The sequence below is a fragment of the Mauremys mutica genome, chromosome 3 (assembly GCF_020497125.1).
Source record: "Mauremys mutica isolate MM-2020 ecotype Southern chromosome 3, ASM2049712v1, whole genome shotgun sequence".
Classification (NCBI taxonomy): domain Eukaryota; kingdom Metazoa; phylum Chordata; order Testudines; family Geoemydidae; genus Mauremys; species Mauremys mutica.
Window position 1 is genome coordinate 138180045 of NC_059074.1, and position 20852 is coordinate 138200896.

At 41.4% G+C, this 20852-nt stretch overlaps 1 protein-coding gene across 1 annotated transcript in view; it reads right to left on the minus strand.

The window, feature by feature from the left end:
• Positions 1-1133: 1133 nt before the first annotated feature.
• OPN3 (opsin 3) overlaps positions 1134-20852 on the minus strand; it is a 29075-nt gene continuing 9356 nt past the window's right edge. Inside the window, exons 2-4 of the mRNA XM_045010318.1 lie at positions 9494-9813; positions 7074-7325; positions 1134-3207 (exon numbers count right to left, since the gene is read on the minus strand). Coding sequence (XP_044866253.1) covers positions 2944-3207; positions 7074-7325; positions 9494-9813 — 836 coding nt within the window. The 3' untranslated portion in view covers positions 1134-2943. The remainder of the gene's footprint in view (positions 3208-7073; positions 7326-9493; positions 9814-20852) is intronic.

The following is a 20852-nucleotide window of genomic DNA, read 5'->3' on the forward strand; positions in this document are numbered from 1 at the left end:
TCTTAAATTGGATTATTTCTTTTTAAACACTGAATGGATTGAAAGTTCAGCTCTGCAACAGGCTTATCTAAAGAATTTCTAAATTCTATAACTTTTTTTTTTGCTCCTTCTCCCTTTCCTGCGTTTTCTTATCTTTTTCCTCTTGTACTTTGGTTATTTTAGACAGTTAATGGCCTTATTCTGCCAGCTGCTAAACACCCCTAAATCCCATTCTATTCACTCAGCACTTTGCTAGATCGGGCTCTTAGTCTCCCATAAAATGGATTAATGAGCTATGATCATCCTCAAAGTAGACTGAGGAACCATAGAAATATAGGGTTCTCAGGGACTCCAAGAGGTCACCTGTAGTTAAAAATCTCCCTTGCTACAAACTAAGCCAGTTACTTCAGGGGACATCAGAAATGGAAGATATTAAATATGCTGCTGGTCCTTGCTCTAGATTGCCTGTTAGCATCCTTGAATTCTGTGGCTGGCTGTAATGTCTGCATCAAAGCTGCTTTTATCAAAGAAACAAAAATAATGTTGGAGCTAAATGGTGAGGAAATGGGATACCAATGTGCTAAACACATAAGAGCAATATACAAATCAATTTCAGGACTAGTATTTCTTTAAAATGTCCTTTATGTGTAGAAATAACCAATTTCTAGTAAATTTCACTATTTGTTTCTCATTTACTATTTTATCATACTGTTATATATGGTGACATTCATAACATATATTCTTTTGGGGTTGCAAATACTGCAGGGGGAAATTTGTTTTTAAATCTTAGTAGTTCATTTATTTTTAATTTCATGGTAACTCCTTACCCATGTGACCTGGGGTTAAAATCCATGACAGTATCTCTCTGAAGAAGGTTGATTTTATGAGAGTTCTTTATAAAATAAATCAGTAGCTTTCTGTGCAATTTCAACAGGGCAACAGGCAAAATGTTTATGTCCAAAAGCTGAAATGATGTTGTTGTCAGTTCCTCAGAAACTCTATATTTGTCCAGTAGGTGGTACTAAGATCCATTTCCTTCTCAAAAGGAGAAAATACTTGACCATAATTTAATGTACTATAAATAAGCTAAATTTAATCTTTTGTAAAAGGCTCAAGATACATAAAATGCTAAAATATCAAACATACACATTCTGTGAAAGGATGGTAATTTATATGGATTTCTGGGGCATTTCTTTCTCTTTGGTAAAAACAAATGTGCATAGGTAGTGATCATTGGTGGGGGAAAAAGGGGTCCTGGACATGGAAACTGATAACTTACATTAAGGACATGTATCTGAATTCATGAAACAGCTCAAATCAATGCCTGTTGGGGGAGGGAAGCAGACAAGTGTTTCACCTGTGTCCTTTTCCCAGATGAACTACTGTTTATATACTCGTGTGTGTGTGTGTGTGTGTGTGTTTAAAACATTGCATATAGAGTCAGATTACCAGTGCAGATGCATTAGAGGGGTGCGTGTACAAGGTACTTCATGCCACTGCACCCCTGCATAGTACAAGGAAAAAAATTTGTCTTGTGTCTGGGGAGTTCAAAGACTGCTCCAAGCTAGTACCACCTGTCATTACCTTTTTGAAAGCGGAAACGGAGGGGACTGGGTCAGTCACTTTAATGTGAGTTGAGTTCAGTCAGTATCTCCAAGGATCAGACTCCCGCTGAGAACTTTTGTTTCTGGTCCCTATTGATTTTTTTGAGAGCTTAATTCTTTCAGGCCGGATCAACTCTTGTTAGTGCAGACAGGTGTCCAGCCTGGTCCCTTTGCCCCATTGTCTGCTTTTCCTCCGGTTTCCATCAGAGTGGAGAAGCTGCAAGTTATACTTGGGGCTCCATATTGCCCTATTGGCAGCAAGTGCTGAAGGGGTGGCCTAAAACAACGCCCATCCAGGGAGTCCAGGGACCTGATTCTCTACTCCATTACACATCAGTGAAATTTCATTGATTTATGTACAGTTCACTGGTGTAAAACTAATGTAGTGGAGAGGAGACTCAAGTCCCATGTGTTGATTCTAGTCCAACAAACATAGGAATTACTTGCCTACTGCTGAAATGCAGCTACCTCTGGAGTGCAGCACTGCAACTATTTTGTGCCAGCAATAATTCCCATGACTTTTTACAAAAGTAAATACAGAGCAACTTCTGTAACTGTTCTGCTGAGTGTATTTTAAGAAGGAAAAGTTATTACTCAGATTTGAAATTTAAGCAGAAGCAGTTGGTTGACACCTGCTACTCTCACAAAAATATCACAGCAGATTGAATTTTCAAAAAGTAGTCAGGGCCTCTGTTCCATGAAATGATAAATGTGTGTATGAGTTTGGTTTGGTTTTCAATCCCTGCTAATCTATATTTTCCTCTGTTTGTTTTTTGTTTGGTTGGGTTTTTTTACACTAAAGCAGGATGTAGTGGTGTGTAAAATTTCTGATGCTCTCCTTTTTGTCATCTCTTTACCAGTCCCTTTATTCCCTTTTTCTAAAAATATATTTTTTATTTCTCCGGAACACCTCTCAAAGTGGTTAAGGGCACCTAATGAGTAGCAACAAAACAACTTTGACTAAACAAAGGGGCAACTTTGTACTGGCTTTACTGTGTATGACTGCAGAGGGGGCAATTTGAAAGTCAATTTTTTTTTTTGTCAAGATCAGGTTCTAGTCAGCAAACCCAAGTCCTACTTCTGAAACTCCCCGCATTTCCCAGGTAAGTCTATGGTGCAAGGAATGCTGATTAATCATGTTTTAAAAAATTCAGAGTCCAGCAACATGTTGGGTACAAATGTAAAGATTTCTATACGGTTACCACGATTAAATTGTTCAGAGTTTCATCCACTGAAGTGCTTCAGTATTTTGCAGCTGAAGGACAGTGCTTTCTTCATTACACTATCATCAAAGGAGATGACCAAACAGTTTAATTGGCTAAAGTCCATTCAGGTTCTGACACATGTTGTAGCTTAGCCCCTATAGTGGCTTTACTTGGATCACATTTACTTTCGTGCCATTGTGTTTGCTGCTGTTGTCCATTTGCTGGGTGTCATCACCAGTGATGATAAAAATGATGGAGGAAGAGCTAAAAGTCACTTTCTTCTTTGGCCTGACCCCAGCTTTCTGGGACATAACTATTGGTCTTATTGGCTTTTCATTCCCTAACGCTGGTATTTCTTTCCCGGTCCTCTGGAATCTTAGCAAGCGAAAGCACAAGAGCTGCAAAAGGCATCGTCGAAACTGCAAAGAGGAAAAATTAGACTCAAATTACACCTTTCAAAGCTCTCACTTTCAAAATGCATCCAGTGATGACAATCGTATCAAGTAGTTCTCAGTGAATTGTTATACCAGTTTCTGTAGTTGCCAACTGGTTTTGAATTATCAGGAGTAATGCAATGAACTTACTGGCTCCTTACTGGATACCTTTTCCTTATGCACCCCACACACTCAAATGAGCTGGAGGGGACCAACTAGCTGGTTGAGATCGCTGTTACTCAGTTAAATATGTTGCCAGTAGAGGGCTCCATAATCCCTCAAGAACAGGAAAAGGAGGTAACAGCGAACTGGGTTTAGGAGAGACTGGGAGCTAATTGGAGAGGCTGCATGCAAGTAAGAGCAGTAGGCCAGGCATAATAGCCTAGGAGCTGGCTACGGAGAGGGGGCAAGGCAGCCTGCAATGCTTGCCTTTCAGCTCTGAGTACACTATGGAGGTGGTGTACCACAGCACTCCCAGAGCCATGTGGTGGGGTTGGTTACTGTGCATATGTTGCTGTAGAATAGTTCTAATAATTTTTTTTCATTAACTCAATATTGCTAACTTCAAATATTCAAAAATCATCAGTCAGGCACCCTGAAAAGTCATGATCTTGGCTTAATCAAGATTTTGGAGCCTCTACAGTTCATAATGTTAAGTTTTTTTTTACCCTACAACTATTTAAAAAAAAAAATCTGAGATTTTTTCCTGTGATTTGCATGGCTCCAGAAACTGGAACTTTATTAAACGCCAAATTTTATGGACTTGCAATGACATCCCAATTGTTGGCAACAATGAACTAACTAATTTCCCTTTGAGTAAAAATAGTAGTGGAAAGGAAAACTATTAAATGCTTCCCTATACTAATGGATTTAGATCTGGGATGTGATCTGCACTCGTCTGTCCCATTTAAACATAATCACTTATGAAACGTGATCTTACTTTACAGATATGTAGTGCAAGATACTCCGTGGCAACTCTCCTGATTAGATAGAATTCTAAGGCTTCCAAGAGTAGAACTGTTAAATGTGGCAAATATGGTTTTACTTTCACCATAAATATGTGTACAGTACTTCCAAATCTTCACAAACCTGAAAAACTCAAAGTGAACTCGATCCCTGAGATAACTCATCAGTTTAACACAAAACAAATTAATTTGGCAACATCTTGAAGGGGGTCTAAAGAAATCCCTGGAATAGTGGTTGGGCATTTCCACAAAAAACATGCTCTGAAAAAGCCGCAGCACCCCTGCTTCAATTTCAGGACTTGGATGGAAGAGTCCTTGGTGGTCGACCACTCAGCATTTTTAGGGGCTACTCTCTGCAATCATTTCCCCATCTTTGTGTCCCTGGGGAATACTGCCTGGTAGACAGCCTGCTTCCAATGATCACTAGGGCTCTGCTGACAGCTCCTGGAGACCTAGTCCTAATTCAGGGGCTGGGAAGCCAACTGCAGAGTGGGGTGAGTGAGCCTAACAGTACTTGGAAACGTGACTCCAGCCAGGTTCTCTGCTATGGAGCTGCTCACGCTGGAACCCCAGCAGGTCTCCAATGGAAACATGCCTGTGTTTTGGCAAAAATTGTCTAATCTGCAATAGTGTCTACCAAACATTTTGGGCTAACAAATTGGCATTTTCCAATTAAACGTAGTTACATTTGGTCAGAAAACTTCCCACCAGTTCTAGGTATTATGTCTGGGATGAATTAAGCCCATGTATAGTTATCAACCCTACAGAATCTCACTCAGTTGATGGGTCCCCGTGAACTTCAGGGGTTTATGTGGTTGCTATTGTATTGTACTGGGAATCAGTTTGTGATCTGGGGATTGAGTCAGAGCTGCTACATCAAAATCACTTAGTTCCAAATGTTCTTTATGTATATGATTGGAAAGCCCAAGTGAGAGATCCTGGAAAACTTCATCTCTAAAAGGTAGCCAAAAGTCAGGGAAGGCCTTTCAGAAAACATTCATATTTCTCTTTTCTTTGTCACATTATGCTACTTCGTGTATATAGAGAACTGTGTATTGAAACTCTGCTTAAAGTAAACTAGGAAGTTTGTTTAGAGGGGCTGCAATGTGCAGGCTATTTCCAAATGATGCTTTGCTTCATAGTGGTGTTTATCTTTATTATGATGCAAGTGATTTTTCATAGAGATGCCTAGCTTCCTCACAAGTGTCTTTATAAATAGGAAGATCTGTAAATCTCCATTTTCTTTTGTCCTGTAAAAGCTTATTCAGATAAGTTGGCTACTGCCACTATTGAAGTAGCCTAATACTCAGAAGAAAGACTAGAAAAGAAGCCTATAAAATTAAATCTCCATAAATTTTCTCATACAAAGCAAGTGTTTTCTGTTTTGTTCCCCTGTTTCAATTGCTCCAAAATGCAATTCATTATGACTCTCAAATTATTCTGACTTAACATCCTTCCATTGGAAAAATACCAAACTGGCAAAGCAAACATTCCACAGGAACATGTCACTTTTGACAAAATTTTCATTTTGAAAATAATTGAAACTGGAATATTTTAAACATGTCAAAACATTCTGTTTCAACATTTTCAGAACAGAATGTTTTCATTTTGAAATTACTTTTAATTTAGAAATATTGTATTTTATTTGTAAAAAAATTAAGGTTGAAGTCAAAATGAAATGTGTGGGTTTTTTTTTTAAACAAAACCTCTTGATTAGCCTGAATAAACTTCTGGAATAAACTTCATGAACAAAATTCAAAACTTTTGACTCTTTGCCCCAATTTGTGACACAACAAAATTTTAAAATGTTTTTTTTCCCAGTCAGCTCTAGGGAACATCCTTATCTTAATATTAATGGATATACCTTTGGTTACAATAATACTTATTTTTTTCATATAGAAGTGTTAATTCAGGAGTGTGTCACATTGGTACTTTGTGTAAAACTTTCCATAGTCAAATATATGTGGTTTGTGGGTTTTTGTTTTTGTTTCAAAGCATCCATACCTCTTGGATTTTATTGCAGAAGTTTTATTTAAATTCATAGTAAAACCAAGACACTGTATTCTAGGGGATAGGACACTGGACTAAGGCTCAGGAAACATGGGTTTTATTCCTGGTTCTGCCACTGGCTTCCTGGGTGTCCTTGGGCAAATCACATCTCTCTGTGCCTCAGTTTCTCCATCTGTAAAGTGGGATAATGATACTGACCTCCTTTGTAAAGTGCTTTGATAACTTCTGATGAAAAGTGCTATACAAGAGTTAAGTATTATTATTTCTCTAATCCAATCTAGATTCTCTCACACACTCTAACCTGAGCACTGCAGCAACCTGCTAAACTGTAACAAAAAGCAGAGGATGCTAAAATCCTAGATTGCTACAGCAGTTCTAAATTAAAGATGGATGTAGAGGCTAGGCTGTGCTGTAGTTCTGGGATGCTTCTGATCTGGGTTGAACTTCCCCTGAATCACCAAAGTTCTGGGTGCAATAAGGGTGCAATTTGGATACGTTTCCAGTCTGATCTGCTTTAAAGGACATATTGGACTAAACACTTTCAAACTTGGACACCTAAAGTTTGGATATCTGTTTCCATATTTGGGATAGAAGCAGCAGCAAATAACAGAGAGGAATGGAAGAGTCTGGTTTTTGCTCTGTTTGCCACTGTTGCCATGGGGAGGATGTGATGTAATAATTCCATATTTGTGTGCTCGGGTGGGTATTTGGACACCTCAGTCCCAATTTCTGACCCTTTTGCTAATGAGAGTGATTAACTGCCCTTAATTTAAATGTTCAAGTTTGAAAACTGGACTCCACATCCAGTATAATCCTCACAGCTGTGTCATATGCTTTCTTTGACTGCTCAGGTAAGTAAGTTTGTGATTAACCTACCTTTCTGCTCATGAAGATGTAGATGACTGGATTATATGCAGTGCTTGATTTGGCAAAGAAAGATGGGATAACAGCCACTGTTGGAGTTACAAGGTTGCTGTAGCCAGAAGCTACTAAAAGAGAGACCACTGCATAAGGCATCCAACAGATAAGGAATGTGGAGATCATTAAAAAACACATTTTAGCCACTTTCTTTTCATATCTTAGGAGTTTGATCACTTGAATGGTCTGAAAATCTTCAACACAGCGAAGCTGCAGGGGGGGAAAAGGGAAAAGGCTGAAAACAAATGCAACAAATAGCTTTTAATTTTTCTTAGTTTTTGTTAATTCTCAATTCCCTAGCCTATAGTTTTTTAGGAGCAGAGACTATTAATCCCATTTCAAGACTCTTTAGTTCTTTTGCAGCTGAACAGGTGTTTCCTGCTCATTTAGGATGTGTAGTAAATAAGGTGCAGATATAGTTTGAGGAGATACAGGAAAATGAATGTGCTAAAGAATGACATATCAAATGACCTCAGATTACCTTTTTTTCATTCAAATGAAAGTATTTTAGGAAACTAACATGCACCCATCCATTAACATAGGAAGTTTCTAGTCTCTGGCTGATGTTTTTTTCCCTCAAATTTTGTATGAATATGTTGGTGCTGAAAGAACAATCCTGGAGATTTATTTCTGCTATCTATATAGACTATGCGTAGCATGAGAATTGCCAGTACAGTAGAACCTCAAAGAGACGAACACCAGAGTCATGAACTTACAAGTCAACAGGACACCCTCCCTGTGGAACTGGAAGTAAGCAATCAGGCAGCAGCGCAGACCAACCCCCCTCTAGCAAATACTGTATTGCCTCCGGGCTTTAGACCTGGGGCTCTGGGCTTCAGACAAGGGGGGTTGGGACTGCACCCGTGGCGGGGGAGGGGGAATCCCAGGCACTGGGCAGGGGTGACTCTGGACTTCTGACCTTGGGAGCACCATGACTCAGGGCTTTACACCAGGGGGAGCACTTGGGCTCGGGGCTTCAGCCTCATGGCTCCACTCCTGGCTTCAGCCCCAGTGCTCAGCACTTCAGTCCTGCAGCTCTGTTGCTGGCTTCAGCCCCACGTGGGGCACCAGAGCTCAGTGCTTTAGCTATGAGGGGGGTGCCAGTTTCAGCCCCAGTGCTTGCCCCATAACTAGAGCCCCAGCACCTGCTGAAGTTGGGAATGGAGCCGTGGAGACCCTCAAGCCTCTAAAGCCTTGTGCCCTAGTACTCCCATGGGACAGAAGCCCTGAGCCCTCGGTTGGGAACCCTGGCACCCCAAGGATCAGAAGCCCTGACTCCCTTTTCCCCCCTCCCCTGCAGTTGCAGCCCCAACATCCCCCTCCCCCGTGGCTGAAGTCCATAACTCCTTGTTCAGAATTGCGGAACATTTCAGAGTTATGGACAACCTCCATTCCCGAGGTGTCTGTAACGGAGGTTCTCCTGTACAAGATTCTCCATGCTGCCCTGCCAATTGATTTATAACCCTAACATGGTGGCACCACTTCTTGAGGGGAGATGATAGTTCATTCTCTATGCCACTTCAGCTCTCAGCATTAGCTAAGTGACTTTCAGGAGATGAGAAGTACGTGTGTAACACTCATACCTCCCTAATTACTATTATAGTTGTTTGATAGAGATGCTGATTCACTGTAAACTGGACTGAGACTACCAAACTCAAACATAAAAATTTCTAATTATGGCAGATTTGGACTGAATTAGAACTGATGACCTAGATGCAGAATACTATCTGAACAAACATCCCTGATAGTAACTGCGTTTTACAAAGAAGAGGTGTTTGGGTTATTGCCTCAAAAGACTGATGGCTCACAAAGTAAAAGGGATGCACTGGATATAAAAACAATGCATACCTACCCCAGGTCTCTAGCATTACTGAACAATAAGTCATCAAAGGGAAATTCCTATTGTTCCAATTAGTGCTAGCAGTAATATTTTGTTATTGCTTTATCAAATTTGTATAGTAGGATTCTTTTTAGAGTCTCATGAGACTTTTTTTATTTCAATACTTCTGACGTGGGAGGGGAGTGTATCTTATCTCTAGGTAATTTTTCTAATAGCATTCAAAATGAGATTCTGCTTTTCATGAAAGGGAACAGGAAAAAATGAGGCACGTTAATGGAAAGTAAAGATACTACATGAGACAAGGAGCACTGTACGCTAGGCTGAAATTGTCAAAGTTGCCAAAGGGATTTAGAAACCAAATTCCCATTAAATTGAATGGAAATTTGGCATGAAAATCCCACCCTTCATGTACATTAACTTTTCTATCAGATATCTTATCAATAAAACCTTGGACTATGTACATCTCCAAGACCAATTACTCATTTACCTTTTCATTGAAATTATTCATTGCAAATGCTGTTTGCTTGTTTCAACTCACCATTCGTATTGTATATAGAATATGGCCATAGCAATAGGCCATGATCCCCACAGGTGCCACTAGGCAACCAAGAAAGAAAAAGAGCACAAAGGAGGCATCACGGGGGTTTTTTGACTGCCAGTCCACTGAACAACCTAGTCCATGTATCTCCAGTGTGTATCTGTTCCAGCCTAGAAGGGGTGCTCCTGTCCAAGCTAATGAGTACAACCAGATGTAGGTGATGGCCCTCCAGGACCAAGAGAAATCAATCACTTTTGCATGAACGACTCGAATGTAGCGCTCGTAGGCAAGAACAGTGAGGGTCATGATGGAAACAATTCCTGTAAGGAGAAATAAAGAAAGCTAATTGTGATCATTAAGTAGAGTCATGAACAACTACCCCACTAGTAGTCTGTCAGCAGGGGAAGCTTACCATCAGACACTGCAAAACTACACATTATGGGTCCAATTCTGACATCTTTAAGCCTACTGAGGGCACCTCCCTCCACAAATAATTCCACCAATTTCATAGGGACTATTCAAAGCGAGTAAGGGTCTCAGAATCTGACTGCTGTGCAACTTTTGAACTTCACAGCCTATGCATGGCATATGGAAGAGGAAGAAGGGTCCAGGTTAATCTATATAGTCATAAATACAGCTTGGTTAAGCAGGGGTTAATGTTGCAGGTACATTTAAGGGTAAAACCACTGTAAAAGAATGCTGTCATAAACCACACCACCTATTAGAAACCCAGGAAATTCAGAGCGAAGACTTAATTTAAAAGCAATTAAAACATTTGAATGTTCTGAAAGGCACAGTTAAATCTCCCAAACAACATAAATGGGTAGAATTCCAACTTTTGACAGCTGAACTGTCACAGAAGCTACGGTGGGAGTTTCAATACCATATTTTTCTTTTGAATTGTTGGCACATTTCAAGCCCACACTTCTAATGAATGCAGCATGACAGGAGCCTTAGATTAAGGTCAGTACTGAACAGTGCATCCTACCAGCACTTTTGTTGTGACTTATTCTCTTCAATGGGAGTTTTGCCTGTATTAGGACTGCAGGATTTGACTCTACGTGAGTTGTGGAAATTAATGATCAGTGTCTATTTTATTAACATAGTGCAATCTTCAGTCAACCGAAGCCCTGTACTATCACTGTTGATTTAGCAAGTGTGTCTCTTCTCTTAACAGCAAAGCCTAAACACAAATGTATTTATTTCATAGCACTCTGTATGGTTGGATGCAAATCTCTCTAACAGAATTTGCATATGTCCTTTCTAATAGGAAGAACGGATATTTTGTCATGCACATAAAATGTTTGATTTCTGCATGGAGATTTGTATTTATCAAAATCATGTTTTTATTTTGCTGTGAGACTGTTGAACATGCAGGTTTTATTATTCCCTGAAATGGGAACATCCATTGTGCCCTAAATAAAATCTTCAAAGTTAATCATAGATGACTAAGGCTTAACCTTTTCCCAAAGTGAAAAAAGCTTCAAGGATAACAAATATAACATATGTTAACAGTCGTCTCAGTAGGCACCAGATTAAAATTAATTTTAGGAGGAGCATATAAGCATGTTTGAAGATAGATGTAATTTGTTGTCTCTGCCTTCGTGTATCCTGTATTAAAGTATCCATTAGTAAAATATGTATAATATTAATTGGTTACCTCACAGAAGTACTGGGGGGCTTAATAAATGTTAGTAAGATGTTGTTTTAAGATCTCTGTAAGAAAGGTGCACAATCAATGCAGATGGTGGTGGTGGTAGTAGTAGAATACATCCCTTAGAAGTAACGAGAGGTTCATGAATTTCAACTGATTAAAGCATGGTGGAAGAAGAAAGCACCAGATACTCTGTAGCTCTATTGGATGTGAAACAAGGTAGCTCTCTTTTAGTATGAGCACTTCCTTTCTATGCTGGAATCTGCAAACTCATCATTAAGAAAACGAAGATGGTAGCTAGGACTAGACAATTGTGTCTAGCACTTAAAAAAACAGGTATGTGGCCTTGACCCTGAATCCTGCACAATTTGTTTCTTCAGTGGATTCTTTGCAAGAAGAGTAGCTTTTAGCAGAGCAGGGGAGCGAAGTGATACTGGAAAATACAGGAGGTTCTCTGGACAACTAGGAAGAAAGCTCTTTAATGACAGGTTCTTCAGGGCAGAGTATTTAATTTGGGATCAGGAACAAATTACACTGAAGAGCATGGGCTTCAAAAGATCTTATCAGGAATTAGAAAAGGATTGTATGCTAATATCATATGGATTTTAGTTGCTGGGTGGAGCTTTGTAATCCCAGTGGATTACCCTGACGGGCACAGGTAGCCCACCACTGGTTTAAAGGGTTAGTAAGAAGCCATTGATTTGAGAGGCCCCAAAAATGACTCAAATAGAAGTTTTCTTAAAGATCTCACTTTTAATTAATTCCTGAACATATTAACAGATTTACTTGAGGATCTTTAGAAAAGTCAGTCTTAAATCAAAAATCACTTGCAGTAGGTTCTTCATACAAAGCAAACAGAGTGAAGCCCCGTTTAAGTGTATATGGAAAGCAACCTTAACTGTGACAGCACTATCAGAATCTCCAGAATGTACATCTGTCATCAGAGTTACTTTCTGGATAACCCAGAACCCAGTGTGTATATCTATCAGCTTACCCTTAAAGCCTGGTCTGTTGAATCAAAGTAAGTTTATATATAAATTAATCCTTTCAATCTGCTAGTTTCGGTGTAAACTGTGATTAACTGAAGTGAAGAACTGGTTTCAAATATGCAGTTAAAAATAAAAGCACATGTAACTTTCCCTACTTTGTATTCATCTTTACAATTACATATTCATTAAATTTAGTGCTTGCTTTTTTCATTTAGTTTACAAATTATACCCAAATTCTCTCCTGATGTATCATCAATAGAGTTCCTGAAATAAATTGTTTATATTTCATTGTGAAAAGTTTATGGGCCTAATCCTGTAGTCTTTACTCAGGCAAAACTCATACTGAAGTCAATGGAAGTCTTGTCTGTGTAAGGATGTGACCCGTAACTTTTTGTCTTTTAATTTACCTACAATATTTAGAATGCTTTCACTGTAAAGATTCTCCTTTTTATATTGGGCTTCAGCTCAGTTTAGTTCAACCATCCTTTTTTATCTTCAGTGGATTGTATTTTTCAAATGTTGTCATTAGACAGAGGATAGTTTAATTAATTTACATTTTAAGAATAAAGTCTCCATAGCCAATACATACTCCTGTATCTCTGCCAAATACTAAAGCTAAATCCTTGCGTCATCAGGATTGATGGAGCGAAGGCAGATCACAGGTAAGAGGCTTATATGAAGGATTATGTTTTCAGCAATGTAAAAATGTTGACTTGCTGGATTCATCTATGCTTCAGAGGAACTTGTACCAGTTGAGTTTCACTTTCCCATTGGGGAAAATGTATCTGAGATAGGATGCTGAACTAGATGGATCATATGATGACAGCAAATGGGACTTAATGGAACATCCACCCCAGGAGTTAAAAGTTCCCTGCCTTTTTGTCATGATACTTCTGGAAAAACCATTGAGGGAAACATAGATCCATGATCGCCCTGATGTTTGATCAGAACATAAATCTGCATCAGATTATAGTTTCATTTAGGGTGATATTTGTATCTTCAGGTTAGAGAATAATGAAGAATGTATTGTGTCTGGAAGCTGGAACAAGGCACCTAAAAGCAGCACCACATGTCTTACCCAACTATGAATAGCTGAACTCTATCAGCCTCTTATTAGTCAAACACTAGCATTAATAATCTAGAATTCTTTCCTCTTCTTCCACCCACATTTGCACAGACAGGTCTAAGCAAAACAAAGAGGATTTAGTTTTGTCTTCCTGACTCTCAAATAATGTCAAACCCTACAAAATACCTAACTCCGAAATACTAAACAGATGAGAGGGGTTGGCAATTTATTCCTGATCTGGCTGGGTTATCTGCTAACAACCTGAAGTATAAGGATTGATGGCCTTTGTAATTATGTTTCAGCTACTGACATTCCAGGTGCTAGTCTTATTCATACAAATGGTCTCATGTTTTGAAATGTATTGGTAGCCTTAGTATACTGTGGATTAGCCTCTGTATACTGTGGGAATGAATTCTTCAGGCTAAATGTATTTTTGTGAAAAAACTTAGTCCAATGAACTGTTTCTTTCCCACGTTTCTATGCATAGTTGTGTGAGAGTTATTTAGAGGTATGCTGGCTAGTCAGCCTATGAGTAAAAGTGCTCATAACTGTGCCAAACACACATGCATGCATTTTTCACAGATCCTATTCCCTGTGAGATAATCTAGCCTGAGTTGTCTCTTAGATATAGTACAGAACAATTCCACACTTCAAATGCAGTTAGCATTGTTCCAATATGTACTGTGTCTGCCTCAATGCCACGCTTCCCCTTGGTGCTGAACTAGCACTTAGTACATCATCTCCTTTAAGCGGTGGGAGTTGTTATTAGACTCTCAAAGTACTGATTGGTACTGGAGAGCGAGAGGAGCGAGGGAGGAGGGGAAGAATCCTAATCACAGAATTACTAAAACTAAACCAAAAAAAATGACATTTTTGTGGAGGGGACAAGATTTCTCAATTTGTTGATGATTCTATTAAATTCTGTATTCAGGGCTCTCCCTGTGGTGTTCCCCTACTTCAGTGTGCTTAACTAGAAAATTGCCAAAACCCCATTACTCAGGTATGTTTCCTGTGTTTCTTTTCCCCTTTCCTACTGTCTAAGAAAATATTGTTTATGATTCACACTTTTACTGAGGGTGAAGAGGTAAGCCTGCACTCTGATCACACAGATGTTAACTGCATCCCCTGGAGAAAGCTGATGGGGTAATTAAGCAATCAGGTTGGAAAACCGGATGGGATAAGGAACCAATCCAGGCAGGAAGGAAATGGTGGGGTGGATCAGGGCTAGTGTTCCTTTTAGGTCCTGGGGAGAGGGCCAAAAAGTGCTGCTGGTGCAGTAACTAGACTGTTGCATGGGGATTGCTGGGGAAATGGGGGCAGGAACTTACAATAAAAGGATATGGAATACAGTGACAGCACTACCTGGAGTTCATGCTGTTTCTGCGGGGGAAAATGTGGGAGGAGCCACACCCACTTGCAGACTCCACCCATTTGGAAGGCCAAACAGCCATCAAATGGTAGCAACCTCTGGTCAAAACATGAAACAACAACATGCTAATAAGATGCTTTACATCCCACTGGCAATCCCTGTCTGAGCTGGTTTCATTTAGCAAACAAATGTATGTCAGAACATTACTTAGTGATACCAACAATGCATCACTGAGAATTTTCAGCAACATTTAGTATTAAGTTCATTTCCTTCAATCAAAGCTAAACAGGTTGAAGAATATTCAAGAAATATTAGACTAAGGCTTCAAATATATTTTGTCTAGTGGCCCATTATCAAACAATTGTAGAATTAATATCCACTGTTCACTCCTGTGAGCAATTAATTTGCTTCAGACAAACCACTAAAGCTAAGAGTATATCGAGCAAGTTCTTTGCTGTCTGTAAGAAAGGACAAGTCCATGAAGCTGTTTGGCAGATAGCATTAGTTTCAGTGGAAATACAGCTGTGAAAGCAGCATATGGTGACAGTGTGAGAGAGGTTAGTGGAGGGCAATATGCTCTCAAATTGGGTAAGGATGGGCTTCTATTTGAATAGCTGGTGAATCTATGTCAAATGGACTTTTTCCAGCCTACGACCAGATCTCGGCTTTCAGATGAATCTCTGGCAGTTTATATCATCTAACATTTAAAGGAAAAACTCTTAAATCTTTTTAAAAAGGAAAAATTCCTTGTGAATTTAGTACAAGACCATTTGAAGCTTTTCATGGTTTGAATAAAGTGCGTTTCACCCTTAGCAAAGAGCTGTTTGTGGCATTGTTCTCCAAGGGTATGTCTAGGCTATGAAATTAGATTGATATTATAGAAGTTGATTTTTCGAAATTGATTGTATACAGTTGATTGCGTATGTCCACACTAAGCACATTAAGTCAGTGGAGTGCATCCTCACTACCGTGAATAGCATCAACTTACGGAGCGGTGCATTGTGGGTAGCTATCCCACAGTTTCCACTCACTGGAATTCTAGGTTAAGCTCCCAATGCCTGATGGAGCAAAAACATTGTCGCAGGTGGTTTGGGGTACATGTCATCAGTCTCCCCTCCCTCCATAAAAGCAACGCCAGACAATCATTTCACGCCTTTTTTCTGCACAGATGCCATACCACAGCAAGCGTGCAGCCCGCTCAGCTCAGCAAAACAGCCACTGTTGTGTCCTGCTGGCAGCAGACGGTGCAGTAGGACTGCTAACCGTTGTTATCCACCGCTTCCGCTGCAACTCTGCTCTCCTGCAGACGCCACACCATGGCAAGCAGGGAACCCATTCAGCTCACAGTCACCGCTGCTGTTGTGAGCATTGTAAACACCTCACACATTATCCTTGAGTACATGCAGAACCAGGCTAAGAGATGTCAGCATGAGGAGGATTTTGATGAGGATATGGACACAGATGTTCCTGAAAGCACAGGCTGTGGCAATTGGTCATGGCGGCACTGGGGCTGGCTGATGCAGTGGAATGCTGATTCTGGTCCGGGCAAACAAGCACAGACTGGTGGGACCGCATAGAGTTGCAGGTATGAGATGATTCACAGTGGCTGTAAAACTTTTGCATGCATAAGGCCACTTTCCTGGAACTCTGCGAGTTGCTTTCCCCCACCCTGGGGGCTGCTGTGATCCAAGTAGCCAGGGCAATCACTAGCCTTCTGCTAGCAATGATAGTGACTCTGGGAAATGTGCAGGTCATAGTGGATGGCTTTGCTGCAATGGGGCGATAGACAGAACGCATATCCCCATCTTGGCACCGGCCCACCTTGCCAACCAGTACATAAACCACAAGGGGTACTTCTCAATGGTGCTGCAAGCACTGGTGGATCACAAGGGACGTTTCACTGACATCTACGTAGGATGGCCAGGAAAGGTGCATGACACTCGCATCTTTAGGAACTCTGGGCTGTTTGAGCAGCTGCAAGAAGGGACTTACTTCCCATACCAGAAAATTACTGTGGGGGATGTTGAAATGCCAATAGTTATCCTTTGAGACCCAGCCCACTCCTTGCAGCCATGGCTCATGAAGCCTTACACAGGCAGTAGTAAGGAGCAGTTCAACTATAGGCTGAGCAAGTGCAGAATGGTGGTAGAACGTACCTTTGGATGTTTAAAAGCTCGCTGGTGCTGTTTGCTGACGAGGTCAGACCTCAGCGCAACCAACATCCCATTGTTATTGCTGCTTGTGTGCTTCATAATAGCTGTGAGAGTAAGGGGGAGACGTTTATGGCGAGGTTGAGGCAAATTGTCTGGCATCCAATTATGAGCAACCAGACACCAGGGCGATTAGAAGAGCACAGCTAGGTGCACTATGCATCAGAGAGGCTTTGAAAACCAGTTTAATGACTGGTCAGGCTTCGGTGTGACAGTGGTGTGTTTTTCTCCTTGATGCAAACCTGCCCCCGTTGTTTATTTTAAATGCCCTGTAAGCCAACCACCCTCCCCTCTTTGAAATGAAGTAGCTACTGTTTTGAAACCATGCATTCTTTCTTACTTAATTTTTGTTTGTAATTATTAAACAGATAAGGGAGCCTGGGTGGGGTGGAGAAGGAGGGAAGGACAAGGCCACATTGTTTATTGTAGCCACACTACACATCAAACTGCTTGAATGACAGCCTTCTGTTCTTCGGCCATCCTCTGGAGTGGAGTGGCTGGGTGCCCAGAGCCTTCTCCCACCCCATGTTCTTGGGCGTCTGGGTGAGGAGGCAATGGAATTAGGGGAGGAGGGTTGGCAGTTATACAGTTGATGCTGTGGGGGTCTGTGCTCTTGTTGGCTTTCCTGCAGCTCCAATACATGCTTCAGCATGTCCGTTTCCTCCCCCATTAGCCTCAGCATTGCATCTTGCCTCCGCTCTTCGCACTCACTCAATTCTTTCCTGGCCTCTGCCACTGAATGCCTCCATGCATTGAGCTGTGCCCTATCAGTATGGGAAGACTGCATCAGCTTGGAAAACATGTCATTGCAAGTGCATTTTTTTCACCTTCTAATCTGTGATAACCACAAAGACAGAGATGATAGGGGGAGCATAGAAACATTTGCACCTGAGGGGAGATAAAAAGGGAGAGTAAAATTGGGTTGGCTTCTTATGTCTTCATAACATGTGGAAATGTTTTCAAACTGCAGCACTCTCCTTTCCCAGAGCAAGCAATGGGTTGGGTTTCACATTTAAAAGGAGGGGCTGCAGTATTTGGGTAGATGTGCAGCACACACCTGTCCTCACCCCACTGCATGGCTATTCTCTGGGGGTGATCCCTTCCCTGCTCCCCCTGCCACGTGGCTATTCTCCGGGATGATCCCTTTTAGCCAAACGCAAACAGCCCAGCATGAATGGGGTCCTTTTACTGTTCCCTTACAAACATTCCCCTATTTCAACCAGGTGACCATGAATACTATTGCTTTTAAACCCTGTACTGTAGTTACAAATGTGCACTCACCAGAGGTGCCTTCTCCGACCTCAGGGTCAGGGATCCCGCATTGGGAAGGTATTGGCTGTAGGGTGATGAAAAGTTCCTGGCTGCCAGGGAGAATGGATTCACTGCTTGCCTGCTGCTCAGTCTCCTCATCCTCATCCACAAAATCCTCCTCCCTGTTGCATAAGACTCCCCCCTTACAGGTGTCCACGGACTAAGTGGTAGGGTCCCCGCTTAGAATGCCATGACCTGTTTATAGAAGCAGCATGTGTGGGGCTCTGACCCAGAGTGACGGTTTGCCTCCTTTGTCTTTTGGTAGGTTTGCCTGAGCTCCATAACTTTCACCCGGCACTGCTGTGTGTCCCTGGTGTAGCCTCTGTCCAACATGCCCTGTGAGATTTTGGCAAATATATTTGCATTTATTCTTTTGGATCAGAGTTCTGCTTGCACAGATTCTTCTCCCCATACAGCAATCAGATCCAATGTCTCCCTTTCAGTCCATGCTGCAGCTCATTTGCGATTCTGGGACTGCATGGTAACCTGTGTTGCTGAGTGCAGCTGAGCTCACCACGCTGATCAAACAGGAAATTAAATTCAAAAGTTCCCGCGGCTTTTCCTGTGTACCTGGCTAGTGCATCAGAGTTGAAAGTGCTGTCCAGAGCAGTCACATTGGAGCACTCTGGGATAGCTCCCTGAAGCCAATACCGTAGATTTGTGTCCGCACTATCCCAAATTTGACCCAGCAAGGTCGATTTTAGAGCTACTCCCTTCACCAGGGAGGAGCACAGAAGTTGATTTTAAGAACCCTTTAGGTCGACGGAACAGGGTTGGTTGTGTGGACGCGGTCATTTTTTAAATCGACTTAACAAGGCTAAATTCGACCTAACCCCATAGTGTAGACCAGGGTCAAGGCATTCCCCAAGAGAGAAGAGGCTATAAAATTGCTTGGAAAACTTTCTAGTTTTTCTCCTCACACTAGTGGAGAAGACCATAAAGCCCTAATTTGTAATATTTACTTGGCAGTTCACCTTTATTAAACTGGTCTACTTAGAACAGACTTCAATTTTCAAGGAATGTCATTTGTATTTGCTGCAGCTCAGGAACTCAATTATCTGTGAAGTGAATGAGTCATAATTTAGCTATCGCATATACTATGAACTCTCCAACAATGTGGAAAGAATATTTTCAGTCAAATGGCTAAGAGCTGGAAGTTTAAAATATGTTCCTATATATATCTTTACAAGAAAAATAGCATGCTGTTAGAAAGGACATAGCTTTCTATCCATAATTAGAGTACTGTTCTGTGACGTTATTGACATAAACTCTGACCATATAGATCACTGTTGTAACCAAAGTCCTACAGTGGGCAAATCTTGTACAAAGTAGGTTAAGTAAGCTGACTATGACAAGGTTATGATTGTTATCTGTATGCATGTATCATTTTTGTATTTAAAGTTATAAATATTGGCTCTATCCTGTCTGCATTTCAAACTTGTGCTATGCTTCTGGGTGACACCCCAGACAATGTGGCATTAGCGCTGCCTAGCCTGCTTGATGGTCCATTAAGGACCATCAGCTATACAATTGACCCATTGAGAGAATGCAGATACCTCTTGTGACTCAGCAAGGCATGCAGAGATATGCCTATGGACAGAACTCTAAGGTTTTTCCATGCCATGTGCTGGGTAGCTTGTTTTTGAACAAAGGAAGCACAAGCCACATGGCAAAAGGACTATAAAAGGCAGCTGCATCATCTCCATTTTGTCTTCAATCCTGTTTCTGACCTCTGGAGGAACTTTGCTACAAACTGAAACTCTAAACAAAGGACTGATAATCCCAGCTGTGGATGTACTCTTGAGACTTGATTTGAACCTGCCACAAGCCTGAACCAAGTTTATTCCATCACTGCCACAAGCCTGAACCAAGAACTTTGCCATTACTGTATGTAATTGATTCCATTTAACCAATTTTAGCTCATTTATATTTCTTTTTATGAATAAACTTTTAGATTTTAGTTTCTAGAGGACTGGCAACAGGGTGATGTGTGGGTAAGCTCTGACATATATTGAGCTGGGTCTGGGGCTTGGTCCTTTGGGATCAGGAGAACCTCTTTTTTTCTTTTACTGGAGTATTGGTTTTCATAACCAGTCATCCCCATAATGAGTGGCACTGGTGGTGATACTGGGAAACTGGAGTGTCTAAGGGAATTGCTTGTATGACTTCTGGTTAGCCAATGGGGTAAAACCAAGGTCCTCTCTGTCTGGCTGGTTTGGTGTGCCTTAGGGTATGGCTACACTGGCGATTTGCAGCACTGGAAAGCCTCCACCAGCGCTGCAATTAGTAAGTGGCCACACCTGGCTGCAGCGCTGGCCGTACACCTCACTCAGCATGGGGAATAAGGATTCCAGCGCTGGTGCTGCAGCGCTGGTCATCAAGTGTGGCCACACACCAGCGCTGTGATTGGCCTCCAGGGTATAAGGATGTATCCCAGAATGTCTGTTCAGCCACTCTGCTCATCAGGTCAGACTCTACTGCCCTGGCCTCAGGTGACCCGCCCTTTAAATGCCCCGAGAATTTTAAAAATCCCCTTCCTGTTTGCTCAGCCAGGTGTGGAGTGCAATCAGTGAATCTTTACAGGTGACCATGCCTCCACGTGGCAAACGAGCCCCAGCATGGAGCAATGGCGAGCTGATGGACCTCATCAGTGTTTGGGGGGAGGAATCTGTGCAGGCACAGCTGCGCTCTAGCCGTAAGAATTATGATACCTTTTCCCAGGTATCAAGAGCCATGCAGGATAGGGGCCATGAGCGTGAC